The sequence below is a fragment of the Primulina eburnea genome, chromosome 11, assembly GCF_022965805.1.
Source record: "Primulina eburnea isolate SZY01 chromosome 11, ASM2296580v1, whole genome shotgun sequence".
In the NCBI taxonomy this organism is placed as follows: domain Eukaryota; kingdom Viridiplantae; phylum Streptophyta; class Magnoliopsida; order Lamiales; family Gesneriaceae; genus Primulina; species Primulina eburnea.
The window spans coordinates 23583530-23609125 of record NC_133111.1 but is presented as its reverse complement, the minus strand read 5'-3'; the positions used below and the strand labels follow the sequence as shown (position 1 = coordinate 23609125).

The following is a 25596-nucleotide window of genomic DNA, read 5'->3' as shown; positions in this document are numbered from 1 at the left end:
AGAACTTTCTTCTCTGTCTTTTTCTTTCTCGAGAAGAGATTCTCCCATCGCCTCATTGTCCCTTGGTTGGCTAGATTCGGGTGGGACCCTTTCATCGAGGGCTTTTTGGACAGCGGCAGCTATTAATTGTGCCAGCTCCTCGGGGACGTTACTGGATAATTGATTTTCTTGAGGTCCCTTACCCCCCTAGGGTTCTGAGGACCAGAATTGTTCCCAGTAGTTTTGCGAGTGGAAACCATATCTACGTCTCGAGCTACAGTTTCCCACAGACGGTGCCAATGATGTCAACCGGGCAAATCGAGTAGTAGCCGGGTGTGCAATTTGCCAAGTCGGATGCGTGGATGTACGTGCGATTGAATATTTTTCAGTGTAAGTTGCTAGTAATCCGGGCCAGTTGAGTTCCTTGTCACCTGAAGGGTAACGACCGGGATGACTTGCGTAGTAATCCTGAAATCACAGAACGTTAGGGAGGCGCCGGAAGTTATTCCGGCGTATCCACTCCGACGCTCAAGTCAGTAATGCACGCAAAGGAAAACTGGGAGAGAAAATAAGAGTGTTCGTGAGTGCTTGTGAGTAAGAAAAGAGAAAAGACCCCCCTTCCTGAAATACCAACGGAGGGTATTTATAGATGAAGCTGGTAGATAACTTGCCCGCAAAGTTCGGATGGTGGTCCATGATTCCGGGTCATGGGCCACGTTGCAAAGTAGTGGGCCACGTACTAAGAGTTTACCTGGTCATGGAACGTGGGAGAATGGGCTCCGCGATGTCCGGAAGACGTGGTGATCAGGGAGAGAATGTGCCTCTTTCCCGGGTGTTTCCCACCTGGGTGCCTCTGAGGTACTTCTCGGACCGGGAAGTTTTTACCCCGGGTATTGGCTGATTACTCCCCGGGCGCCTAGTGGTTCATTGGGAATTTTTCTGACAATTGAGTGCACAACTCGCCGGACGTCTGAAGATCCGGGATCCTTTTTTCACACCGGCTCACTTTAGGTAATTGTACTTCGGTATCTTCTCCCCGTTCTGATCTTGCCCGAGTTCGAGAACCTCCCGGGTCAGGGTCTATACCCGGGCCCGGGTTCCCTTCGGGCATCACAGAACAAAGACTATTTCACTTGTAAAAGTTCAGTGGAGTCATTATGGCATCGAAGAAACTACTTGGGGAAACAGAATCAGACATTAGATAAAGATTGAAAGGAGATCGGTTACGGTGACCGGAAGCGCAACGGAAGTTCAAAAATTTTCATTTTTCATACAATATTTCGGCCACCATGTTCTTTGTGTAGCAAATACAATAAAACACAAAAATGACATTCATAGTGTGTTTAGAAATGTACATATCAATCTTAAAAGATTGATGATGGCTCCAACTTAGTTGATATACAACTAAGCTCTTCAATGGCAAGACAATATTCAAGCTTCCTTTGAGCCCACCTTGCTCAAATATTAAGCCCACCACCAACTAGCTAGAACCACTCTAATTTTGCACTAGAAAAATTAGAGCATTTTTCAAAGAGAAGTATTTTTCATTCCTCAACACTTGAAGAAGAAAATGGAGAAAAACTTGGGAGAGAATGAGAAGATGAATTTCGGCCATTGTGGATGCAAGAATGGGGAAGGAAGACTTGTCTTGGTCTTGCAAAAAGTAGAGACAAAAGTAGCATGCCAAGCCTTGATATTTGAAAAAGTTGTCTCCAACCCTTCACCTCCCATGCATGAATATATTATATGGTTTTTAACAAATTAAAAACCATGGACTAAATTTAATTATCTCAAACATATTTGAGACTAATTAAACATTACTTGAATTTACCCAAGTCCCACTAGTTAAATGATTAATTTAAATTGAGCTCTACAAAACTCAATATGATTTAATTAATTCAACACTTGAATTAATTTAATTATTTGGACTCTACAAGGTCCACTAGTGTTTAATTAATTCAACACTTGAATTAATTTAATTAATTCCATAATAATGTTTATGAAAATCACAATTTTCAAATACATTATTCACTTGGCCAACTTTTTAATTTAGGAACAATTCCTTAAATTAAAATTTACATTTCTCTTATAGAAGTCATACTTCTATTTTTCCTTACACTTATAAACTCATTTATAAGTCGTTCAACACATTGAACTAGTTTCTCCTTTATAGAAGTCATACTTCTAATTTTCCTTACGCTGTTTATAAGCCGTTCAACACATTGAACTATTTTTACTTCTCAACGGGATCTAGAAAGCCAGCACTTGTGTGGCCCTCAATGGTTCATTGATACAACTAGTCGTGGGTTCACATCTCCATGTGATTCGGACTAAACATGTCCTTATATGAGCATACCCCAATTGCTCCATTCTTACTTATCAACCCCTTGATAACAAGAACGTCAGAACTCAAATCTGATAGTACCCAACCAACTATGTTAAATGCCAAGCAACATCGCTTACATGATTCCCTAGGTATCAAATGATAGTGCCTGCAAGAACCATTCAATTATGGTTAGCGTACAGTACGGTCCCTTCAACTCATATATCCCGACCGATTCGACAACCATTGGTTTATCGAGAGTTGTCAATGAATCGATACTATGTGTCATGTCGTAGTTGCATCGATGGTGTAATCTATGAAACCCATTTCATAATTACCACCATACTCTGGCCAGAGATTTCAACCTACATACACATGATAACACATAGGATATCCATACCCGAAGGTAAGCGGTGAATCCCCGACTACAATGCATTGACTCCTATATATTTCGACATGACACCCAACCTTGCCACCTGATAACCCCATAAGAGTCGGTAAACAAGTTAAAGTGAAATGCTAGCACATAGAGTCTCAATGTTGTCCCGGGTCATAAGGACTAATGGTGTACAACCATAAACTAGGACATTTCCACTCGATAAGTGAGAACCACTTGGAAAGTCCTTTATGGAGGGTTGTTCAGTGCACTCTACCAGGAGCACCTATCTGCATACTCGTACATCACAATGTCCCCTACCAATGAAACATGGTACTCACATCGCAGATACTTGTCTCTAACTCGAGCGGCCTATATCCTTCTTAGTGGCGGCTGAATCGACTAGGAACCGTTTAGAATATACAGTATTACAAATATGAGTTTCATGATACCCATCATATGAGCATCTCATATTCTTTCTACCATTTGTATATTCAAGGGTTTATCTATGCAACTATCATGGGTATTACAAATAAAGATGTGCCAAAATAATAATATCAAATATTACTAAAATAAAGATTGCTTATACATAGAGTTTCATTGTGAACACTCGGCCAACACTTGGCTCGACGGGCACCTACTCTAACAATCTCCCACTTGCACTATAGCCAACTACCCATATGCTTCAAACCCATTGATTCGCGATGCATCTCGAATAATGGTCCAGGTAAAGGCTTAGCTAGTGGATCAGCAACATTGTCTGCGGAGCCGACTGTGTCAATCGACACTTCTCCTTTTTTTTCACAATCTCTCCGAGGATGTGGTACTTACTCAATACATGTTTGGACTTCTGATGAGACCTTGGCTCCTTTGCTTGAGCTAAAGCTCCCGTGTTGTCACACAACACTGGGATAGGAGCAACTCAATTAGGAATGACGTCCAACTCTTGGACAAAATTCCATATCCAAACAGCCTCCCTTGCTGCATCTGATGCAGCAATGTATTCGGCCTCTGTTCTGGAATCCGCAGTATTGTCTTGCTTGGAACTCTTCCAAGAGACAGCAGCACCATTGAGCATGAATACAAAACCAGAGGTAGACTTCGAGTCATCGATATCGCTTTGGAAGCTAGAGTCGGTATAGCCTTCCAATTTTAGTTCTCCACCCTATAGACCAAGAACAATTTATTGGTCCTTCTCAACTACTTGAGGATGTCTTTCACAGCTTTCCAATGTGGAAGACCAAGGTTCGATTGATATCTACTCACTACACTTAGTACGAAAACCACGTCAGGACGTGTAGATATCATCTCATACATGATGCTACCAATCGCAGATGCATAAGAAATGCTTGTCATCGCCGCTATCTCTGCATCAGTCTTGAAAGAGAGATTTGGACAGGGACACGCCATGACACATTGGTAGATGTCCTCTCTTGGACTCATCCATCGAGAACCGCTTCACGATGGTATCAATGTATGTGGACTGGGTGAGACCAAGCAATCTTCTTGATCTATCTCTATAGATCTGTATTCCCAATACAAAAGATGCTTCACCCAAGTCCTGCTTCGAGAACTCACTTGCTAACCATATTTTAGTTGATTGCAACATTCCTACATCATTCCCAATGATTAGAATGTCATCAACATAAAACACCAGGAATGTCACAACACTCCCACTGACCTTCTTATACACACAGGGTTCCTCAGGATTCTTATCAAAACCAAACTCTTTGATTGTACTGTCGAATCTGAGGTTCCAACTCCTAGATGCCTGCTTTAGACCATAAATAGATCTCTGAAGTGGCTTTCACCTCTATTCTTATTCTTCTGGTAGGCTCTATTCGGATCCCAGTTTGCATACCATATGCTCACTTCCGACAGATGTAAACTCTTCAGGTTGAGACATGTAAATCACTTTCTTAATATCCCCATTAAGAAAGGCTGTCTGGACATCCATCTGCCATATCTCATAGTCATACCATGCAGCTATGGCTAGCAAAATCCTTATGGACTTGAACATTGCAACTGGTGAAAAGGTTTCCTCAAAGTCAACTCCTTGTCTTTGAGTATATCATTTTGCCACCAATCGCGCCTTGAAGGTCAATACCTTCCCATCCGCCCCAAGTTTCCTCTTGTAAATCCATTTACACCCTATGGGAACAATTCCCACAAGTGGATTCACGAGATTCCACACTTGGTTCGAATGCATGGAATTCATCTCAGATTACATCGCTTCAAGCCACTTGGATGAATCGGCATCAGATAATGCTTCTTTGAAGGTCCTTGGATCACATCCATGGTTAGGCTCATCATGGCCCTCTTCAAGAAGCTGACCATACCTCATAGGTGGTCTCGAGACTCTCTCGGATCTTCTAGGAGCTTGTATCTCCTCTCTTGGCTTTTCTAGTGTGGGTTCTATAATTTTGGGTGTCTCTCGAACCTCTTCGAGCTCTATCATCTCCCTTTTTCTATCCAATAGAAAATCTTTTTTCAAAAAAGTTGCATTCCTAGAAACAAACACCTTTGTTTCTTGGGGATGATAGAAATGATATCCAACTTAATTCCTTGGATATCCCACAAAGTAACATAAAATGGATCAACTATCCAATTTATCTCCCACTACCTGCTTCACATAAGCAGGGCTCCCCATATTCTAAGACAAGAATATTTGGGAGGCTTACCCATCCATATCTCATATGGTGTTTGCCTTTGAATGGACATTTAATGGAATATCTTTCAATTTTAAGTTATAGAGATCGTTTTCAAGTTCACCAGTACCAATCAAACATTCATTCATGTAAATGTTGCAAACACCTTTGCAAAATAAACAAGAATTTCCATTTTTATCAGCATAGAAATGGAAACAATGTTTTTCACAAAATTAGGTACAAACAAAACATCTCATAAAATTAACTTAAAACTATTGTTCAACAATAAGTAAACATCTTCAACAGCCTTGGCAGCAACTCTTGCTCCATTGCCCATATTCTAGAAGGTCACACCTTCCTTAAGCTTTCTACTTCTTCCCATCACCTGTAACTCATTACAGAGATGTGAGTCACAACCGGTATCTAATACCCAAGAAGTAGAGTTAATTGAAATGTTTACTTCAATTTAGAACATACCGTTTCCAAAACTCTTCTGGGCAAGATATTCCTTGCAATTTCGCCTCCAATTTCCAGGCTTCTTGCAGTGATGACAAACATCACTAGTCTTGTCAGCCTTAACTGGTGTGGCCTGCCACAACGGGATTCGAAGATTGCCTCAACAAGGACACATTCTTCTTGGGACGTTGGAAAGAAATCTTCTTTCCCTTCCCATGTGGATCAATCTTCGTACCAGATGAAGAACCCACATAAAGAACCAACTTCTCTTTCTTGATGGTTGATTCAAACGTAACAAGCATATTCACCAACTCCTCAAGGGTCGGCTCCATCTTGTTCATGTTGAAGTTCACCACAAAAAGATCAAATGAGCTAGGCAATGATAACAGCAACACGTCGGTGGTCAACTCTGAAGGCAAGATCATATCCATGCCAACGAGCTTATCCATGAGCCCAATCAACTTCAGGCCATGCTCATGGACCGAAGCCCCATCTCACATGCGCATAGTGATCAGCTCCTTGACGGTAGCATGCCTAAGAGGCCGTGTTTGCTCACCAAAGAGCTCCTTGAGATGCAAAAGAATGTCAGCAGCACTCTTTGCATCCTCAAAACGCCTCTGCAGCTCATCATTCATAGAAGTCAGCATATAACACCTGGCTATCAAGTCAATGTCACACCATTCCCTGTAAGCCTGCAATTCCTCAGGATTGCAGTCAGTCGGAGCCTCAACAGGGGGCGACTCAGTCAGTGTATATGCTACCATTTCCGAATTCAAGACGATTTTCAGGTTTCTTAGCCAAGTGAGGTAATTAGGTCCAGTTAATATGTGTTTGTCGAGTATTACGGATATCGGATTGCGAATCGATGACATTGTCAATTTGTACTGAAAAGTAAAAACAGATAAATGTTGATGACTATTTTAAAATATTTAGTAAGATATGAAGTTTGGACTTTTACTTCATAAATATTTGCTCCCACTGTTTTGACATCTTTCACTACCCTCTAGTGAAAACGGGAAACTCCTTTCCTCAGTAGGTACGTAAGGTCCAATTAGTGAATTATGATCTCGAATAATATCAGCCAATCACAATTCCTAAAAGGTAGTTTCCAATTGCATCACAATGCAACCCTCTACGTAAACTTCTGTCTCACGTTTGATTAGGACCCAATAATATGACGTCGTTCATCTTCACGTGTCAAGCCTTACCCATCGATGTTGAACCTTAATGGACGGTCGCCATGAGTTCCCCCAATAATATGAGCCGAAATCATGGGAGTTCCACGTAGTTCACATCACCATGTCAATGGATGTCACAGCTTTCCGGCACCCAAAGCTCCCCCAATAATATGAGCCCAGCCCCGAGTACGGGTAGCGTTCATCATGCACCCATTGTCGATGGAAAACAAGGAAATTATAAACAAATTTATAATTCCCCTTTTCGGGCTTGATATTAATTTTGAATCTTATTCAAAATGATGGTTTTTAATTTTGAAAGGTCTCATCATTAATTTTATTTTAAAAGCTCGCCATGTTTGATCGTATGTTTTCCGGATTCATGCAACTTTGTTATTATCATAATAATAACGCACATACTCATTATTTATAACATATCAAGCATATATTATAAACAGTAAACAAACATGGATGATCAATCGCCCCAATACTAACGAACCGTGTGAGCTAAACACGGGCCTAGGTCCAATCCTAGGGAAATGCACGGGATGCAAATGCAACTATTACATAAGCTTCCAATATTTACATGTCTTCGATCTTCATAATCATCATTGCCACCATCTTCCAATCGTGATCATCCACTATACTAATATTTACAAATAAATATCCATGGAAAATAGGGATACATCTCATGGGGTGGGAACGGACCATAAACCAAGCTCACTTTATAAATTGATAATTATTACAATCATTCAACACAAAATATCCTAGCATACACCTAGCAAATTGGGCTTGGGCTTTTGATCATCCTTCATGCATAATATCACATATCATACACCATCAATTAATTATCACAATAATTAATTGATCCAATATTATATATCTTGATCCAATCACTAAACGCCACGATTATAAACTAAATTAACAAAGTATACAAACACCTTTGTCTACTTTCCAATTAATTTATTTATAACCGAATTTCTTATAAATCACAATTTACTATAAATAATTAAAGTCCAACTTCAATTATTTATTTTATGAGAAAAATTTGCAACTTTTGTAATTTTAAACTTAAGGGCCCAAAAAATTATTTTTCACCAAAAACATTCTTGGCCCATTTAAAATTCACAAACATGTTAGCCATCCAATGGCCCAACAACTCAAGGCCCATGACACTTTGATATTCCAAAACACTTTTGGAAACCCTAGTTATCATTGCCGTCGCCGGATTCCGGCAACAAATTTTTTTTTTATTATTAAATTGATGGGGCTGTTCGGGCAGCCCCTCGGGCTGCCCTAGCTGCCCGAAATGGGCAGCCCCTAGGGCTGCCCGGGCTACCCGAAACGGGCAGAAACATGCTGCCCGAAATATGCTCCATCAAACCTTGAATTTTGTTGCAAAATTTCTTCCTCATGCGGTTAGAAATCAATCTCAATATAATATCTTTTAGTTGCTACACAAAATCGTAACCATAGCTCTGATACCACTTGAAAGGAGATTGGTTACGGTGACCGGAAGCGCAACGGAAGTTCAAAAATTTTCATTTTTCATACAATATTTCGGCCACCATGTTCTTTGTGTAGCAAATACAATAAAACACAAAAATGACATTCATAGTGTGTTTAGAAATGTACCTATCAATCTTAAAAGATTGATGATGGCTCCAACTTAGTTGATATACAACTAAGCTCTTCAATGGCAAGACAATCTTCAAGCTTCCTTTGAGCCCACCTTGCTCAAATATTAATCCCACCACCAACTAGCTAGAACCACTCTAATTTTGCACTAGAAAAATTAGAGCATTTTTCAAAGAGAAGTATTTTTCATTCCTCAACACTTGAAGAAGAAAATGGAGAAAAACTTGGGAGAGAATGAGAAGATGAATTTCGGCCATTGTGGATGCAAGAATGGGGAAGGAAGACTTGTCTTGGTCTTGCAAAAAGTAGAGACAAAAGTAGCATGCCAAGCCTTGATATTTGAAAAAGTTGTCTCCAACCCTTCACCTCCCATGCATGAATATATTATATGGTTTTTAACAAATTAAAAACCATGGACTAAATTTAATTATCTCAAACATATTTGAGACTAATTAAACATTACTTGAATTTACCCAAGTCCCACTAGTTAAATGATTAATTTAAATTGAGCTCTACAAAACTCAATATGATTTAATTAATTCAACACTTGAATTAATATAATTATTTGGACTCTACAAGGTCCACTAGTGTTTAATTAATTCAACACTTGAATTAATTTAATTAATTCCATAATAATGTTTATGAAAATCACAATTTTCAAATACATTATTCACTTGGCCAACTTTTTAATTTAGGAACAATTCCTTAAATTAAAATTTACATTTCTCTTATAGAAGTCATACTTCTATTTTTCCTTACACTTATAAACTCATTTATAAGTCGTTCAACACATTGAACTAGTTTCTCCTTTATAGAAGTCATACTTCTAATTTTCCTTACGCTGTTTATAAGCCGTTCAACACATTGAACTATTTTTACTTCTCAACGGGATCTAGAAAGCCAGCACTTGTGTGGCCCTCAATGGTTCATTGATACAACTAGTCGTGGGTTCACATCTCCATGTGATTCGGACTAACAATATCCTTATATGAGCATACCCCAATTGCTCCATTCTTACTTATCAACCCCTTGATAACAAGAACGTCAGAACTCAAATCTGATAGTACCCAACCAACTATGTTAAACGCCTAGCAACATCGCTTACATGATTCCCTAGGTATCAAATGATAGTGCCTGCAAGAACCATTCAATTATGGTTAGCGTACAGTACGGTCCCTTCAACTCATATATCCCGACCGATTCGACAACCATTGGTTTATCGAGAGTTGTCAATGAATCGATACTATGTGTCATGTCGTAGTTGCATCGATGGTGTAATCTATGAAACCCCTTTCATAATTACCACCATACTCTGGCCAGAGATTTCAACCTACATACACATGATAACACATAGGATATCCATACCCGAAGGTAAGCGGTGAATCCCCGACTACAATGCATTGACTCCTATATGTTTCGACATGACACCCAACCTTGCCACCTGATGACCCCATAAGAGTCGGTAAACAAGTTAAAGTGAAATGCTAGCACATAGAGTCTCAATGTTGTCCCGGGTCATAAGGACTAATGGTGTACAACCATAAACTAGGACATTTCCACTCGATAAGTGAGAATCACTTGGAAAGTCCTTTATGGAGGGTTGTTCAGTGCACTCTACCAGGAGCACCTATCTGCATGCTCGGACATCACAATGTCCCCTACCAATGAAATATGGTACTCACATCGCAGATACTAGTCTCTAACTCGAGCGGCCTATATCCTTCTTAGTGGCGGCTGAATCGACTAGGAACCGTTTAGAATATACAGTATTACAAATATGAGTTTCATGATACCCATCATATGAGCATCTCATATTCTTTCTACCATTTGTATATTCAAGGGCTTTATCTATGCAACTAGCATGGGTATACAGATAAAGATGTGCCAAAATAATAATATCAAATATTACTAAAATAAAGATTGCTTATACATAGAGTTTCATTGTGAACACTCGGCCAACACTTGGCTCGACGGGCACCTACTCTAACAAAGATTTCTCGAGTTACTTAATTGATGTGATACCTTCTTATTGATATGATTGATTGCCTGTGATTTCGGGGACGAAATCATATCTAAGGGGGGGGGGGAGAAATGTAATGCCCGAGATTTAATTACTGTAATCAGATGTTGATTAATTGGTAGACTTGAGGTTATAGGAGCTCACGTGGAAAGGCCGGGTGTAGGTGCAAGAAAAACAAGATTTTGTACAGAACTCGTGGCGCCCGAGCGGTATAAAGAGACCGCCCGAGCGCCAATGCACCATAAAAATGATACTCGAACAGAAAGTTCGGCGCCCGAGCGGTAGAATATTACCGCCCGGGCGCCAATGCATGATAAGTTTTGAAATCGGGCAGAACATTCGGCGCCCGAGCGGTACTTTCTTACCGCCCAAGCGCCGACGGGGATTCAAGAAAATGGCACACGTTTCTCTACATGCAACGTGTGGTATATATATATATATATACTTTGCAATTCTTAAGAAGAAAAGAACGAAAGAAATCGAGAAAGGGTTTCTGGAAAAGAGTGAAAAATCCTTACGCCTTTTGTGAGAAATCCGTCCGTCCGATTTTGAATCCGACTGCGGTACTGAGTTCCTATCAACGTAGGCTACAACTGGACGTAAGTTTTGCTACGTTTTGATATGTGCTGAAATTATGGTATTGTCAGAATCTGATATGATTCATATATGATGTTCTTGGTATGTTAGACATCGTATAATTGGAACTGGATTGGGGAACAGATACCATATGAAATTGTTATGATTTTTAGAGTTGAGTTGATTGAGAATTGATATTAGAATTGAGTTGTTATTGATTATGAGATGTTGGGATTGATATCTGACTGATATGATTGTGCTGGATATATTGAAATTATAACGTTATGTTGTTAAAACAGAATTTGATTAAATTCTGATTATATCCAGTATTGATTGAGTGATGTATTGATACCGTACCCTCGATATCGTTATTGTCAGACTGAGTATTGACAGGCTTGAGGTTCGAGACTTCGACGGAGTCAGAGTATCAGAAAAAAAAGTATAAATTAATGTTGAGTTGGAATTGCACAACTCGAGTGAGGTTTGACTCGAGTCTCCCTAAATCACATACTGTCATTTATTGCATTGATATTTGCAATTGATGAGACTTATGATTGTAGTCTATTGATTTATAGCCACTGCATGTAATGACTGCTGATTTTCTAGTCATCGATTGATTGCTTAGATACTGAATGCATGTATTGATTACTGAGTCGTTGAGTCATTGGCTGATTCGCCTAGTCACCAGCTGATTCATCTGGTTATTGACTGATTCGTCTAAACTTAAGCTGATTCGCTTAATTACAGGCTGATTCATCTGGTTATTGGCTGATTCGCCTAATTGTTGACTGATTCGTCTAAACTTAAGCTGATTCGCTTAATTACAGGCTGATTCATCTGGTTATTGGCTGATTCGCCTAATTCTTGACTGATTCGTCAATTCTGCGGTTGATTCGCCCAGACACTGATATATGAATTATATCGATGCCATTTAGGGATTGATGCATTCCTATCGACTGAGATTCGATATAATTACCTATATCCAAACATCGGGATCCCTAGGTTAGAGTTGAGTCGAGTCTGAGACGACGCGTCAGTGGATTCGAGTCTGAGACGACGCGTCGGTTGAGTTGAGTCTGATACGCCATGTTGATTTACATTGGTTATATCATTCATGTTTATTGAATGCTTGATATTGATTTATGTTTCTGATTTGAGACAGGTTATGAATAATTCTTATATGCTTTCGTATATGCTTTTATATGATTGCATGTATACATTGTTTATACTAGGATATTTATATCTCACCGGAGTTATCTGGCTGTCATCTTGTTTTGTATGTGTGCATGACAAGAGGTGGGGCTGGATCAGGGTCAAGAATAGGATGAGAGAAGATTAGATAGCGTGGAGATCCGGGCTTCGAAGCAACATAGGATTCAGCACTGATATGTAGTGGAACCTAGTTGAATTCTTGTAGAAAACACAAGATTTGTATGTTCATGTTTAATATGTAATTTGAGTAAATTACATTACGTTTCCGCTTTGTATTTTAAAAAAAATTAGACCCTGTTTTATAATTGATTAATTAGTCCCAATAATGATTAAGAAATTGATTAGCGTCCGGGTCCCCACAAAATAAGTCTACTGTCAAGAATAAATATCCACTCCCTATGATTGATGACTTATTTGATCAGTTGTAAGGTTCTTCGGTGTATTCTAAGATTGATCTTTTTCTGGGTAATATCAAGTGCGAGTTAGACAAGAAGATGTGCCGAAAACAATTTTTCGCACGAGATACAGACACTTTGAATTTTTGGTTATACCTTTTGGTTTGACGAATGCTTCTGCTGTGTTTATAGACTTTATGAATCGAGTATTTCGTAAATATCTCGATCGTTTTGTGATTGTATTCATCGATGATATTCTTGTCTACTCCAAGTCTGAAGAAGAGAATGTTAAACACTTGAGATTAGTTCTTCGAATTCTTCAAAAGAAGCAGTTGTACGCCAAGCTATCCAAGTGTGAGTTTTGGTTAGATAAAGTGGTGTTTCTAGGCCATGTCATATCTCAACATGGTATTTCTGTCGATCCAAGTAAAATGGAAGTCGTTTTGAACTGGGCACGATCGACCAATGTGCCAGAGATTCGTAGTTTCATGGGTTTAGCTGGTTATTACCGGAGATTTATCGATAATTTCTCAAATATTACTAGACCTGTCACTCAATTGACTCAGAAAAATCATAGATTCATTTGGTCGGATGAATGTGAGTCAAGTTTTGTCGAGTTGAAGAAGATATTGACTTCTGTACCAGTTCTTACCATTCCAAGTGGTTCTAGGGAATTCGTTGTTTGTACCGACGCATCAAACCGAGGACTAGGTTGTGTACTGATGCAGCATGGCAGAGTGATGACCTATGGTTCTCGTCAATTGAAACCACATGAGTCTAAGTATCATGTTAATGACTTGGAATTGGCTACTATTGTTTTTGCTCTCAATATTTGGAGACATTATTTGTTTGGGGAGCAATTTTTAATCTATTATGATCACAAAAGCTTGAAGTATCTATTCTTTTAGTCAGATCTAAATATGAGACAGAGACGTTGGATGGGTCTTTTGAAAGATTAAGATTGTGAGATCCAGTATCATCCGTGAAAAGTGAATGTCATTGCCGATGCTTTGAGTCGTAAGGCTGTTGATGTTAATTTATCCACGATTCGTGTCTCTAAGTTACGAGAGGATATTTGCACTTCTGGGTTGGATTTTCAAATCCAATTTAATGTTGTCTGTTTATCTCAGATTTCTGTTGAGCCAGAATTGAAAAATAATATAAAATGCTTAAATAGTCGGAGTAACTGTAATAAGCGTAGTGTCTGGCTCCGCTTGCTCAACATGCATCACATAAGCCCTTCCAGACACGGGCTTCTTATGCTTTGGGAAATAATCAGTCTTATGCCCCATTCCTCCTCACCTAAAGCACTTGTAGGTTCCCCATATGCATTTTCCGTATTAATGGCGATCGCAGTCCTTGTAGAACAGCTTCTTATCAGTATTTGGGACGACTTTTTCTGTGGCTGCCCTTGTGGTTTCTGCTGTCCTAGCCTCTTCTGTGGTCTCGTAAATGGCTTCTTTTTCTGCTAACTTGATTTCTGAGCATAGTTCCTCTTGCGTTGCATCTCCCAGTCAATGTCCTTCAGAGACTGCTCGGATCAAAAGGCCTTAGCAACAACGATAGTGTAGTCAATAGGGTTAGTCAGCATCACATCTCGACGGATCTTCAGCCTCAAACAATCCAAGAAATTTCGTGAGTTTTCTGCAATATCATTTGCAATAAGGGGCATAAAGTGATAGCCCCAATCAAACTTCTGAACATACTCAGCAACAGACGAATCCATCTGACGGAGACTCATAAACTCTCTCTTCAACCTCGAATGGACATCGGCAGTGAAATACTTATCATAGAATATCCTCTTGAAGTCATCCCAAGGCAAAGTTTCCAGATTTACTCCTCGCTCCGCTCCTTCCCACCATAAGGATGCATCGCCCTTTAGCAAATAACTGGTACAACGAACCCGGTCAGCGTCCGGCATATCCATATACCTAAAGATTACCTCCAAAGACCTAATCCATCCCTTAGCCACGAATGGATTAGTAGTACCAAAAAAATCCTTGGGATCCATCCTCCTAAATCGCTCATAAACCGCCTCTGGTCGGACCCTCGTAGCATTCCCAACATGTTGTTCCAGTATTCGAGCCATACCGGCAAGCACACGATGTTAGGATCAGTTTGAAGGGTCTAATTGTTGGGGTGAATAAACACCTTGAGATTTTGTATTTTTTTGACAATGGTGAATCAGTTTAGTGACAAACTGATTCCAATGATCTTGTTATCGATATCAGTTAGTTAACTATTTCAAGTGCAGAAATAAACCAACTGATAGATTGAATACTCAATGAATAAGTGAAACAACGAACACAAAGATTTATGGATGTTCAAAGGCTTCAAATGCTCTTACCCCTTCTATCGCAATGATAAGTTTTTTACTTAAGACATTGATTAAATACAAAGTTGTAATAACCCACTTCAGTTTGGTCTTAAACACTGTCAAACTGAAACTCTTAGTTTCCTTTACAATTTATCATTATACAACTGATATTAGAAGATCGAATACAACAGTGTAGGGTACTAGTACTTTAGCTCAGATGATAGCCTTAAAGCAATAAAAGTTTCTGTGAAGTGTGATCTTTTCTGTATGAATATCTTAAATGAACATGTATATCTGAATTCGAATGTCAATCAAAATAATTGTCCAAAGTTCTTCTCTCAGCTGAACTTCTCAGCTATTTATAGGCTTTGCTTCCAACGGTTACATGGAATACATTAATTAATACTTATCCGTTTATTTTTCCTTTCTGAATATGTCGGAATTCTTTTGATAATATTACATTGTGGCAGTATTCTATACGGCGCTCCTTTTGATAGTTGCAGTCTGCTGCATACAATTTGTCGGTTGGTAGATGCTCTTTAATTGATGACGTGTCAAAATGATTATCAATTGACTTTATAACCGATCAGTTGAACTGACTGTATGACTGATCAGTTCCAAATGATAGTTCAGTTATCTTTACAGATTTAGTTTGCTTAGATCAGTTCTATTGCCTTCGATTATTTAACTCATTAATTATCAGTTTAGGTAGTTTCAGTTCGAGTTAATTCAGTTGAGTCGATAAGTTACGCAGCCTTCAAAAAGTTTATTTGTCAAATACGAAACGTTGATTCTAAAAATTTCTCCCATTTTGGTGTTTGACAAAACATAGAATTCAAGAACTGAGAATCCTCATTGTAGATAAAATAATCTTCAATATAAAGATTCATACAAATACAATAAGACCTAACTGAAATGACTGCTCTTCACTTCTTAGCTCTTTTGTCAGCAGGTCCTTGATCAGTTGACTGACTAGGTCTTTTCTTTTACTTATCTGATTGCTCTTCTTCCCCTTTTTGTCAACACTATCAAGGTTAGAAAGAAGGCAGATATCTAGGCTGACTTGAGATATTGTGGGGACCCTGGCTCTAACTCAATTCTTTTGGGATTTAATTGGATCTTTGCTCAAAAATGTGGGTCAAAAATTTGCTTTTAATATTAATTCAAATGTATAACTAAAGCATATCATATCTGTAACTGAAATAAACAACATAATGTACATACATGTCTGTCTAGTACCACCATACACCAGTGTTTATATACCAACTACAACATAAGTGATACAAGTCTAGTAGGAAACACTACAAATCTTCAACGCCCGAGATCTCCACGCTATCATCAATCTCTCATCTAGCTCGAGACCCAGATCCTGCCCCACCTGTTGCCATGCACACATACAGACACGACAACAGCCGGATAACTCCGGTGAGAAACATATCCCAGTATAAAACATGGATGCATGCAATGTCATAAATCATGTACCAAAGCATAGCATATATCAATTAACATGAATGCAAATCTAAACATGTCGAAGAATACAAATCTGTATTCAACATTTAACTCTTGACTCGACTCTTTTCTAATCTAGGGATCCCGGTGTGAATAAGACGGTCTGTCACCTACTCAACCAATCGGGACGACGGTACGTCTTATTCCTAGACTTCGGTCAACTCTGTATCGAGGGTCTACACATAGAGCAAATCTACTCCTATGCGTCGATACACCGAAACGTCTAGTTTTGGCCAATCTGCCAATATCTCCTATCTCAGGACTCGAATATAAATCAATAAACAAGGCATTACATAATGAAATGTAATAACAATCTAGTATGTGATTTAGGGAAACTCGTATCAAATCTGAATCGAGTTGTGCAATCCCGTGACCACATGAATTATACCTTTCGCCGCACAATGTCTGTCGAGATCTTGAAATCGAAATGTCTAGTCTGACAATAATAACTCTGAAAGGCAATGTAGACATACATTCTATCAATATACAATTCAAGCAACTCATATACAAATCAATACTCGGTTTTGATATAACTTGACGGCATAACGGCGTAGTCTCGCGATACCGCTAACTCAAACAATAATAATCTCTCATCAAAACCCAATGTAACATGCTCAATTCTTCCCAACCAATTCAATATACATGCTGGAATTTCGAGATAACCACGTACGGTATCCGAAAATCAAACCGGTAACGAATATATCAAACTCAACATGTCAAGAACACATCTTTTCAACACAATCATAATTTCTCCAACACATATATTTCGAAACATGCTGCAAATGAATAATACTTACATCCTTAGATAGCTCTTGTGTAAGGAACAATAATCTCAACTCGGTTTCCATTTCGGATGTGTAAATCTTGCACAGTACAAATCCTAAGGAATGAAGAAGCTTGAAGGAAACTAAGGGGAGTTCTCGGTTCTCTCTTTGCTGAAGGTGAAGACAATGAGGTGTCATTACAAATATTTATACCTCAGGCCATGTGTCAATGTAAAAATCAAAGGTGGCATTTCCGCATGCAGACCGCGGGTGCGGTCACTCCAGCACCGCGGGTGCGCTCATGTTTCGGCAAACCTTTTATTTTTCAAAATCACAGACCGCGGGTGCGGTCATTGCAGGACCACGGGTGCGGTCTTGCTTCGCACAAATTCACCAATTTTCTGTCAATGCACCGCGGGTGCGGTATGGCTTCGGCCCAAACCTCACAATTTCAATTTAAATGTCATGCATTCTCCAACTTGTGAATCTCACATCCATAACAGCTGATAATTCTCGAGCCTTACAGATATGGTATTCAGCATTTGTTCCTGCACCAAATCCATCCGATTAGACAAGCTTGTATGTACTAAATCAATGCGGTTGACAAGCATGTCCTGAGTCTACAATAGAGCTGGAGCTGCCACTCTGTCTCTCTTCAGTTGACCGACAAGGAGAAATAAGGCAGTGATATCTGTTGTAACCTGCTTGAGGTCCTTCATAATATTCTCCTTGAGGGAGTCAAATCTGATCATATGCATCAGCTGAGTTGACTTCATTTGAAAGACTATTGTTGTCAATTGGGTAAATTGGACTGAATACCTTCGAGCATAATATCAGTATCAAAGGGTACTTCAGGATAGAAGGATTCAGATAATTCAGGAGCTTTGCCTTTTTCCTTTCTTTGAAAGGTACCATTTCTAAGGCATGAGATTCAGTCTCAGCCTGTTGTTCCTATTCAATTATGAAGTCTTCAACTGCTTCCTACTGAACATCTGGAACTGAAGTGTTGAGCTGAGGAGCGGTTGAACTGGGCGAAACATCAGTTGGCTGTTGTTGTGACGTCTACTAGTTTAAAAAGCTACTAAATTTTATTTTTTTATTTAAATCTAATACACAAAAATTCCATTTATATGCATGCATTCAGGATTGCTGAAAATACGCGTTTGAAAATAATCGTAATCAAAAGACAATTAAAAATACTGCAATTTAAAATCATTGCCGACTTGTCAATCGATAGTGTGCGTAAAAGTAAGACAACTAAAAATCCTTTAAATCATCAACATATCAAGACAAACGTAAAACTGATCATGTCTAATTCAAACTCATAAAAACGTGATGTGCAGAAAAATAAGGTCCTCGGGTCATGTGCACACATCCAGCCCTGCCTACTTAGAATTCTGCACTTCCAGCCTCCTCAACGATATGCTCACCTTCATCATTCACACCTAGCGAGTTTAAAGACTCAACACACCTGTAGCGTGATATCAAATACATATACATAACAGCCAACGGTGAAAAATATTGTAATCATCATACATTTCATGATCATGGAAAATCGTATGCATAATCGTAACCTGACAAAGCATAATCATATATCAACATATACATGATCATTTTTTAATATGAATTTCGTTCGTTAGTTGTGACTTTCATATCATCATGTCAGTCGATGGATCCATCTACGTATAACTGAAGTACCCGGTGGCGAGGACATTAGCTATAGTATTACCCGTAAACTGAGCTTTGGTCTTACATGTCATCGTGTCATCGTTTAGTCACAACGAACTCCCATCATTCAAAGCATGTCATCATATTCATCATTTAATAAAATCGTGCATATTCGTAATATTTCCTTGAAACCAAGGATGCAAAGTATTTTCATAATTACGTTAAAATCATATACGTGATGCATAAACATTTAAAAACATGATAAATTGGTGCTCAGGGCACTGTCGGGCCTAAAAACTCACCTCGAATGCAAAATTACGTTAAAATCATATACGTGATGCATAAACATTTAAAAACATGATAAATTGGTGCTCAGGGCACTGTCGGGCCTAAAAACTCACCTCGAATGCAAAATGACCATTTTGCCCCTGGACCTCAAAACTTCGACCCGAAGCATACCACACTCATTAAAACATCCCAAAAAATAATCAATAGTATTTCTTAGACGTAAATTACAGCCCGTTTCAAAACTTACTCGATTCGATTTTAAACTTGGACATTGATCTCGGTTTTAACCCGAAACTTAACCAAATTTTTCCCGAACCTTTATTACATAAAAAACACATTCTAACAGCCCCTAAATTTCACATTCAAGCCCACTATGACTCCAAAAACATGACCACAAGCTGCTGGAATTTCTCTACTCAACTTAGCCAAACCCTAGCGGTGGCCTTCGCACACAATCACGACCCTACAACAAAACCGTTGGGACCAGCCACAAACCAGCCTCTCCTAGACCACCCTAGGACCCCTCTAGACCTACTGAACCCACCGACAAAGCTCATGCAGGCCGTAACTTTCCTATACTCGCTAGTCACCAAAGGATGCACACCAGCGGCCAACCCCTACTCCACGATGCCAAACGACCATAAAGGCAAGAAAAGCAGGTTAAGGGCCTCCCCTAGCCTCAGTTGGACCCTTCTGGATTGCACCTCAACATGGTTCAGCCCTTTCCCGGTTGATCCCGCCCTAACCCTACACCAAGACAACCCGAAACCCTAGCCACCCAAATGACACCTTCGGCTTCAACAAGAACCAAGCACACCCTAGACTCCAATAATCATGTCACCTTAAATACAACATGTTCGCCCCTAATCAACCAAAAATCCGCAGTCCCCTTGCAACCATACAACAAAAAGCATGAGTATCATGCAAAAATAATTGAATTTCATGTCAAACTTTAAACAAAAATGCAACAACAAGGTAGGTTGTAATAGCCGAGCCCGGTGTACGGTACGGTTTAAGTTTTGTATGTTTATTTGGGTTATTTGATTAGATGATTAAAGTTGTGATTATGGGCCATAGTATTGTTGTTATTATTGTTTTGAGGTTTAGTTGTTGTTGGTTGTTCGTTTCAGCGTTTCGGATCGATTTTGGTTGCATTGTTTTGTTTCTTGGCCGTGACCATAGTGCACCCGTGCTCTTAGTTGGACCGCCCCTGCGGTCGACTGTTCATGATTTTTGAGTTGGAGAGTCGTGGCATCACCGCACCCGCGGTGGTGTTGAGACCGCACCCGCGGTGTGTGCAGCGCCGCACCCGCGGTCCGAGTATTTCAAAAATTGGTGGAGTGCCGTGAGCATGGCGCACCCGCGGTGCTTGTTTGAGCGCACCCGCGGTCATGCATTATTGAGGTATGGGCGAGATATTTAGTACATTTTTTGATGAGTTGACTTCATTCTCACCTTTCCCTTTCCTATCTGTGGGGACCCGGACGCTGATCTTTCTCATTACTCATTATTGGGATTTAATTATCAGTTCTGATAAACAGGGTCTAAAAATTTTTTTTTTTAATATGTAGCTGCGGAAGGTAATGGAATCTAAACAATATACATTTCTGTATAAAAACTACAGTTCAGTAGAAAAGTACAATACTGTACAACCTAAGTCTAAGGTTCAATTACTAAATTCAAGTAATAAACCAAGTCTGCTACAAGTCCGGAATCACCACGCTAACTCGTCTTCTCTCATCGTCATCTCGACCCTGATCCAGCCCCATCTGTTGTCATGCACACATACAAAACAAGACAACAGCCGGATAACTCCGGTGAGAATAAATCCCAGTATAAAACATGGTAAGCATGTATAGAAACAATCTAAATCATAAAACATGCTATCATGTTCATATTCAAAAGTAATAGATTTCATAATCTATGAAGTCAAATCAAAATAAGCATGCAACTCAATTCAGATAAACATGCAATTCAACTCAATTCAGATAAACATGCTATCATGACTGAAAGCAATAACCATGGGTTTCATAATCTATGAAACCACATCTCTAAACACATGCAGTTCTAGTCAAATCATGTCTAGACTCGACTCGACTCGACTATAACTCTAGGGATCCCGGGGTGAATAAGACGTCACTGTCTGTCACCTACCCTTCCAATCGAGGTGCTGTACGTCTTATTCCTAGACTTCGGCCTGATCTGTATCCACGTCTACAATAGGGGCGGTGATCTTCCCCTAAGCTGTGATATCGCCGAACGTCTAGAAGTCTGGATGATCTCGCAGACTTTCCTATCTTAATGCATGAATACAAAATCTGTAAGCAAGCATAATCATCTGAACATGATTTGCATACAAGTTCTATAAGCAAATCGATCTATAACAAACATAATCATATCAAGATATGCATAAACAAGAATATAGTATGTGATTTATTGGGCAACTCAAGGATGATCTCGATTGAGTTGTTTCTTCCCGAATATCACATGAATTATACCTTTGTCGTCCCTGTCTGAGGAAGACGAAGTCTCGAAGTTCAGTCTGTCCATATCCGATCTGACATGACAATATAAATACACTGTATCAATGTGTAACTCAAAACACAATCTGTTCTGATCAATACTCAACTCAGTACAAAATCTGATCAATATTTGAACAAAATACAATCTGAGTCGTATCAATAATATCCCAATATAATCTAAATCATATCTGAATCTGATTAATCTGTTCCAGCATATGAATATCTTACAAATACATCTTCAGAGATGCTGAAATACAAAACACCGACATACGATATTCTTTCTTTGATCTGACTTCACATATCTACTGAATAATCTATCCAGACATACAAGAATAATCATCTATTCATTCTTCAATCAAGAACAATACAAATCTAGTGTTTAATCTAAATCAATATCTTCTGAAAATCATAACAATTACAGAAACAGTCTGTTCTTTAATCTGTCTTCAATTCTACATTGTCTACGGTAGTAGAAACACCATATCTGAATCCCATGCAATTCTAGCAACATCATATTTTCAAAACACTGCAAAACGTAATAAAACTTACGTCCTTGTGTAGCTCTAGTCGAGAGGAACACGCTGCTGCGTTCAGCTTCGAATTCTAATACACGGATTTCTCACAAAAGGCGTAAGGATATTTCTCTCCAAAGCCTCGCCCCTTTTTCTGAATTTTCTGAGGTAAACAACGTGTCCTTCGTCTATATATACTGCATGCAAAAGCTGGGAAACGTGGCTTATTTCTTCATGCAACACGCATGACCGCGGGTGCGGTGAGCGTAGCAGCGCGGGTGCGCTCAAGCGGTGGTCTATATCCAAAATGTTCGAAGCCAAGACCGCGGGTGCGCTGCCTACAAGACCGCGGGTGCGGTGTCATCAGCGCGGGTGCGCTCCATCTAATACCGCAGGTGCGGTGTCGCTACGGGCTTTGCACTACAATTTCTGCACACGCACCGCGGGGGCGGTCGTGCTAGCACCGCGGGTGCGATTGTGCAAACTTCTAAATTCTAGTTTTCTGATCATGCCACACCTGGTTTCTCAAGTCTTTCCTTCCCTCATTGCATGTCATGCATTCTCATATCTTCCGAGTCTCCCGTTAATGAAAATTAATAATCTTGGTTTAACAATTCTATAATTTTTGGGCATTACATTTCTCCCCCTCTTAGATCTGAGTTCGTCCTCGAACTCTCAAGAAATCAATTCAGCTATACGAGAAGAAATGTGTACTAGAGTTAAACTCGAACTCAACTCTCTGATTCCAGTCTGGAACAAGAATTCATGAAGTATCCTATCATAATATTTCTTAAACCAACTCTGACCGAATCAATCTTGCCATGCTGGTTATACAACATCTGTATAAACCAATTACAGTTCAGTAACCAATACCAACAGTCATTGTTCAACCTGTTTATCCCAATCAAGGATATATTCAATCTTCCACTCTCAATACCAAGCATCATCATCTGATGTTGGTTTATCAAATCTGTCATTTCTGAGTTATCTTTATTCCTGTCTGAATCTTCTTTATACGGACTCTGTAGCACTTACTATACAATGTGTCATCTATAACAATCTCCGTACTCTTTGGAAAGCTATCACCACACAATCACCCATAAGGTAACAAAACTTTATGTCAACTAGTGCTAGCATCCAGCACTACCACTCTCTGGATATCTTCCAATATCTGGCTAGTACATTCTGACTGTCTGTCAATCTCTCTAACTACCTGCCAATCTGTAATAAATCTGCACAAGAGAGCTTATGATATAGTTTATCATAAGTACAACTCCATCAAAATCACAATCTGATATCATCTTATTCAATATTCTAATCTATCTGATTATTTCTTTGACATCGATCTATGTCATCTAGTTCTGTTTGTACGTAATCTGGTACAAACTGATAGATATAGATTGAGAAATCTGTCAATCATAATCATATCATATCAAAATCTAAGGAAAAGGGCTGTAATGTCATTACGAAAACCATATAAATGTACTCCCATTCTATTCAGAAATATACAAATTCTGTAATAATCTTCTGATTTCTATCTTTCTGTCTTCTTCTGTTAGCAATTCAGACTTGTCAGTACAATTTCTGCCAACATTTCTGTACCCATTCTGTTATAACCGATCTAATCTGTTTATATCACGACTGTCTGTTCGAATATCATACATTCTCAACTATCTGAATGAAAACTGAATCCACTACTATGCGGTTCTGACACTATCTGTGAGTTCAGATTCGAACTATCCTGTATAAACAAATCAGTGAATAACATAAATTAAGTAAGAAATACCTACCTGGTATTCAGCTCTGACTATCAATATCAAAATCTGTAAACAATTCTGAAACATTTTGATATCATAAAATAATCAGTCCCATTCAACACAAAATCACAGATCTGCTAATTCTGATTAATGTTCTGTTCTGATTAGCAAAATACAATTCTGAACCCTCTGATTCCTGAACTGATATATACTGTAGTAGCCCGAATTCCAAATTGGGTAATTAACGGATTAATGGTGATTAATCATGATCGGAAGGTCCGAAGATGGTTCGGAAGCACCGAAGAGTTCGGAAGGTCCGAAGTGAGTTCGGTGGATCCGATCATTAGGTGTCAAGAGTTGATCGACACGTGGGAGTTCGGAAGGTCCGAAGTGGGTTCGGTGGATCCGATCATGAGGTGTCAAGAGCAGCTGGACACGTGCATGTTCGGACGGTCCGAAGTGTATGATCGGAGGATCCGATCATGAGCTGTCAAGAGCCAGTGGACACGTAGCGTTCGGACGTTCCGAAGTGGTGTTCGGAGGATCCGAACATGGCCTATAAATAGTGGTCGGATTTCCTCATTTTGACTCGCCAATTCAGAGAGTTCCATAGCATTTCAGTCTTTTCTGACAGGTTCTAGTCTTGTTCCGAGATTTGGGCACTAGCGGGGAGCTGCTGGTCTTGTAGCAGATCTGTGCTCTAGTTGGGAGCTAGCGGCATCAGCGGGCTAGCGACGGACGAAGGTTTGGAATTTTATCAGTATTTATCTCAGGATTATCTAGTTAAGTCTGGTAGATAAGTTTAGTGATGGTTTTCACTTGATGAATAGGCTTGGATTAGACCTGTTGTCTGGTTGTTCCAGTGGATTAGGATTGCTGTGATAGAGGTACGAAAGTACTATCCGAGATATCCTGGTTGAGTATACATTCTTATATGTGTTGCATGATTATGTGGTGCATTGATATATGTCATATGATGCATGCTATTATGTCACGGTTATTACTGCACGCTGCATTTCATGTTGAGCCGTACCTTCTTCGAGATAGCCTTTACTGTTGAGCTGTATCTCCTTCGAGATAAGCTATATCTTGGGACCGCTCAGCCCTGTCTTGTGGACGCATGGACACCGAGAGTACACAGTGGCCGACGGGTCGGGAGGGCTTCGGTGGTCCGGGACATTTTAGGTCCACGTCTGTCTTGTAGTGGATGCAGTGACCCAGAGGTTGGACCGCGCGGCACTATCCACTTGGCGCCTCTAGACTGAGCATTGTTGAGATCCTTTTGTGATTCCTGTTTCTTGACTACCCCGGTATCATGATCATAGCATGTGCATTTCATATAGGTCTGTATACTCATACTTTTGTACTGGGCGTTCTTATCGCTCACGTCCTCGGTTTTGTTTATTCTTGGACACCCCATTCCCTCGGGGCAGGCCTCAGGTTGGACAGCTCAGGAGGAGC

The 25596-nt window shown here is 39.6% G+C and overlaps 1 protein-coding gene across 1 annotated transcript; it reads right to left on the bottom strand.

The window, feature by feature from the left end:
- Positions 1–14338: 14338 nt before the first annotated feature.
- LOC140805465 (uncharacterized) lies at positions 14339–14887 on the bottom strand. Its single transcript, XM_073161735.1, has one exon. It carries the CDS (start codon positions 14885–14887, stop codon positions 14339–14341), a length of 549 nt encoding a protein of 182 aa, XP_073017836.1.
- Positions 14888–25596: the final 10709 nt, after the last annotated feature.

Excerpts from the sequence above, each read along its gene's own strand:
- LOC140805465 (XM_073161735.1), bottom strand. The coding sequence starts at position 14,887 with ATGGCTCGAATACTGGAACAACATGTTGGGAATGCTACGAGGGTCCGA.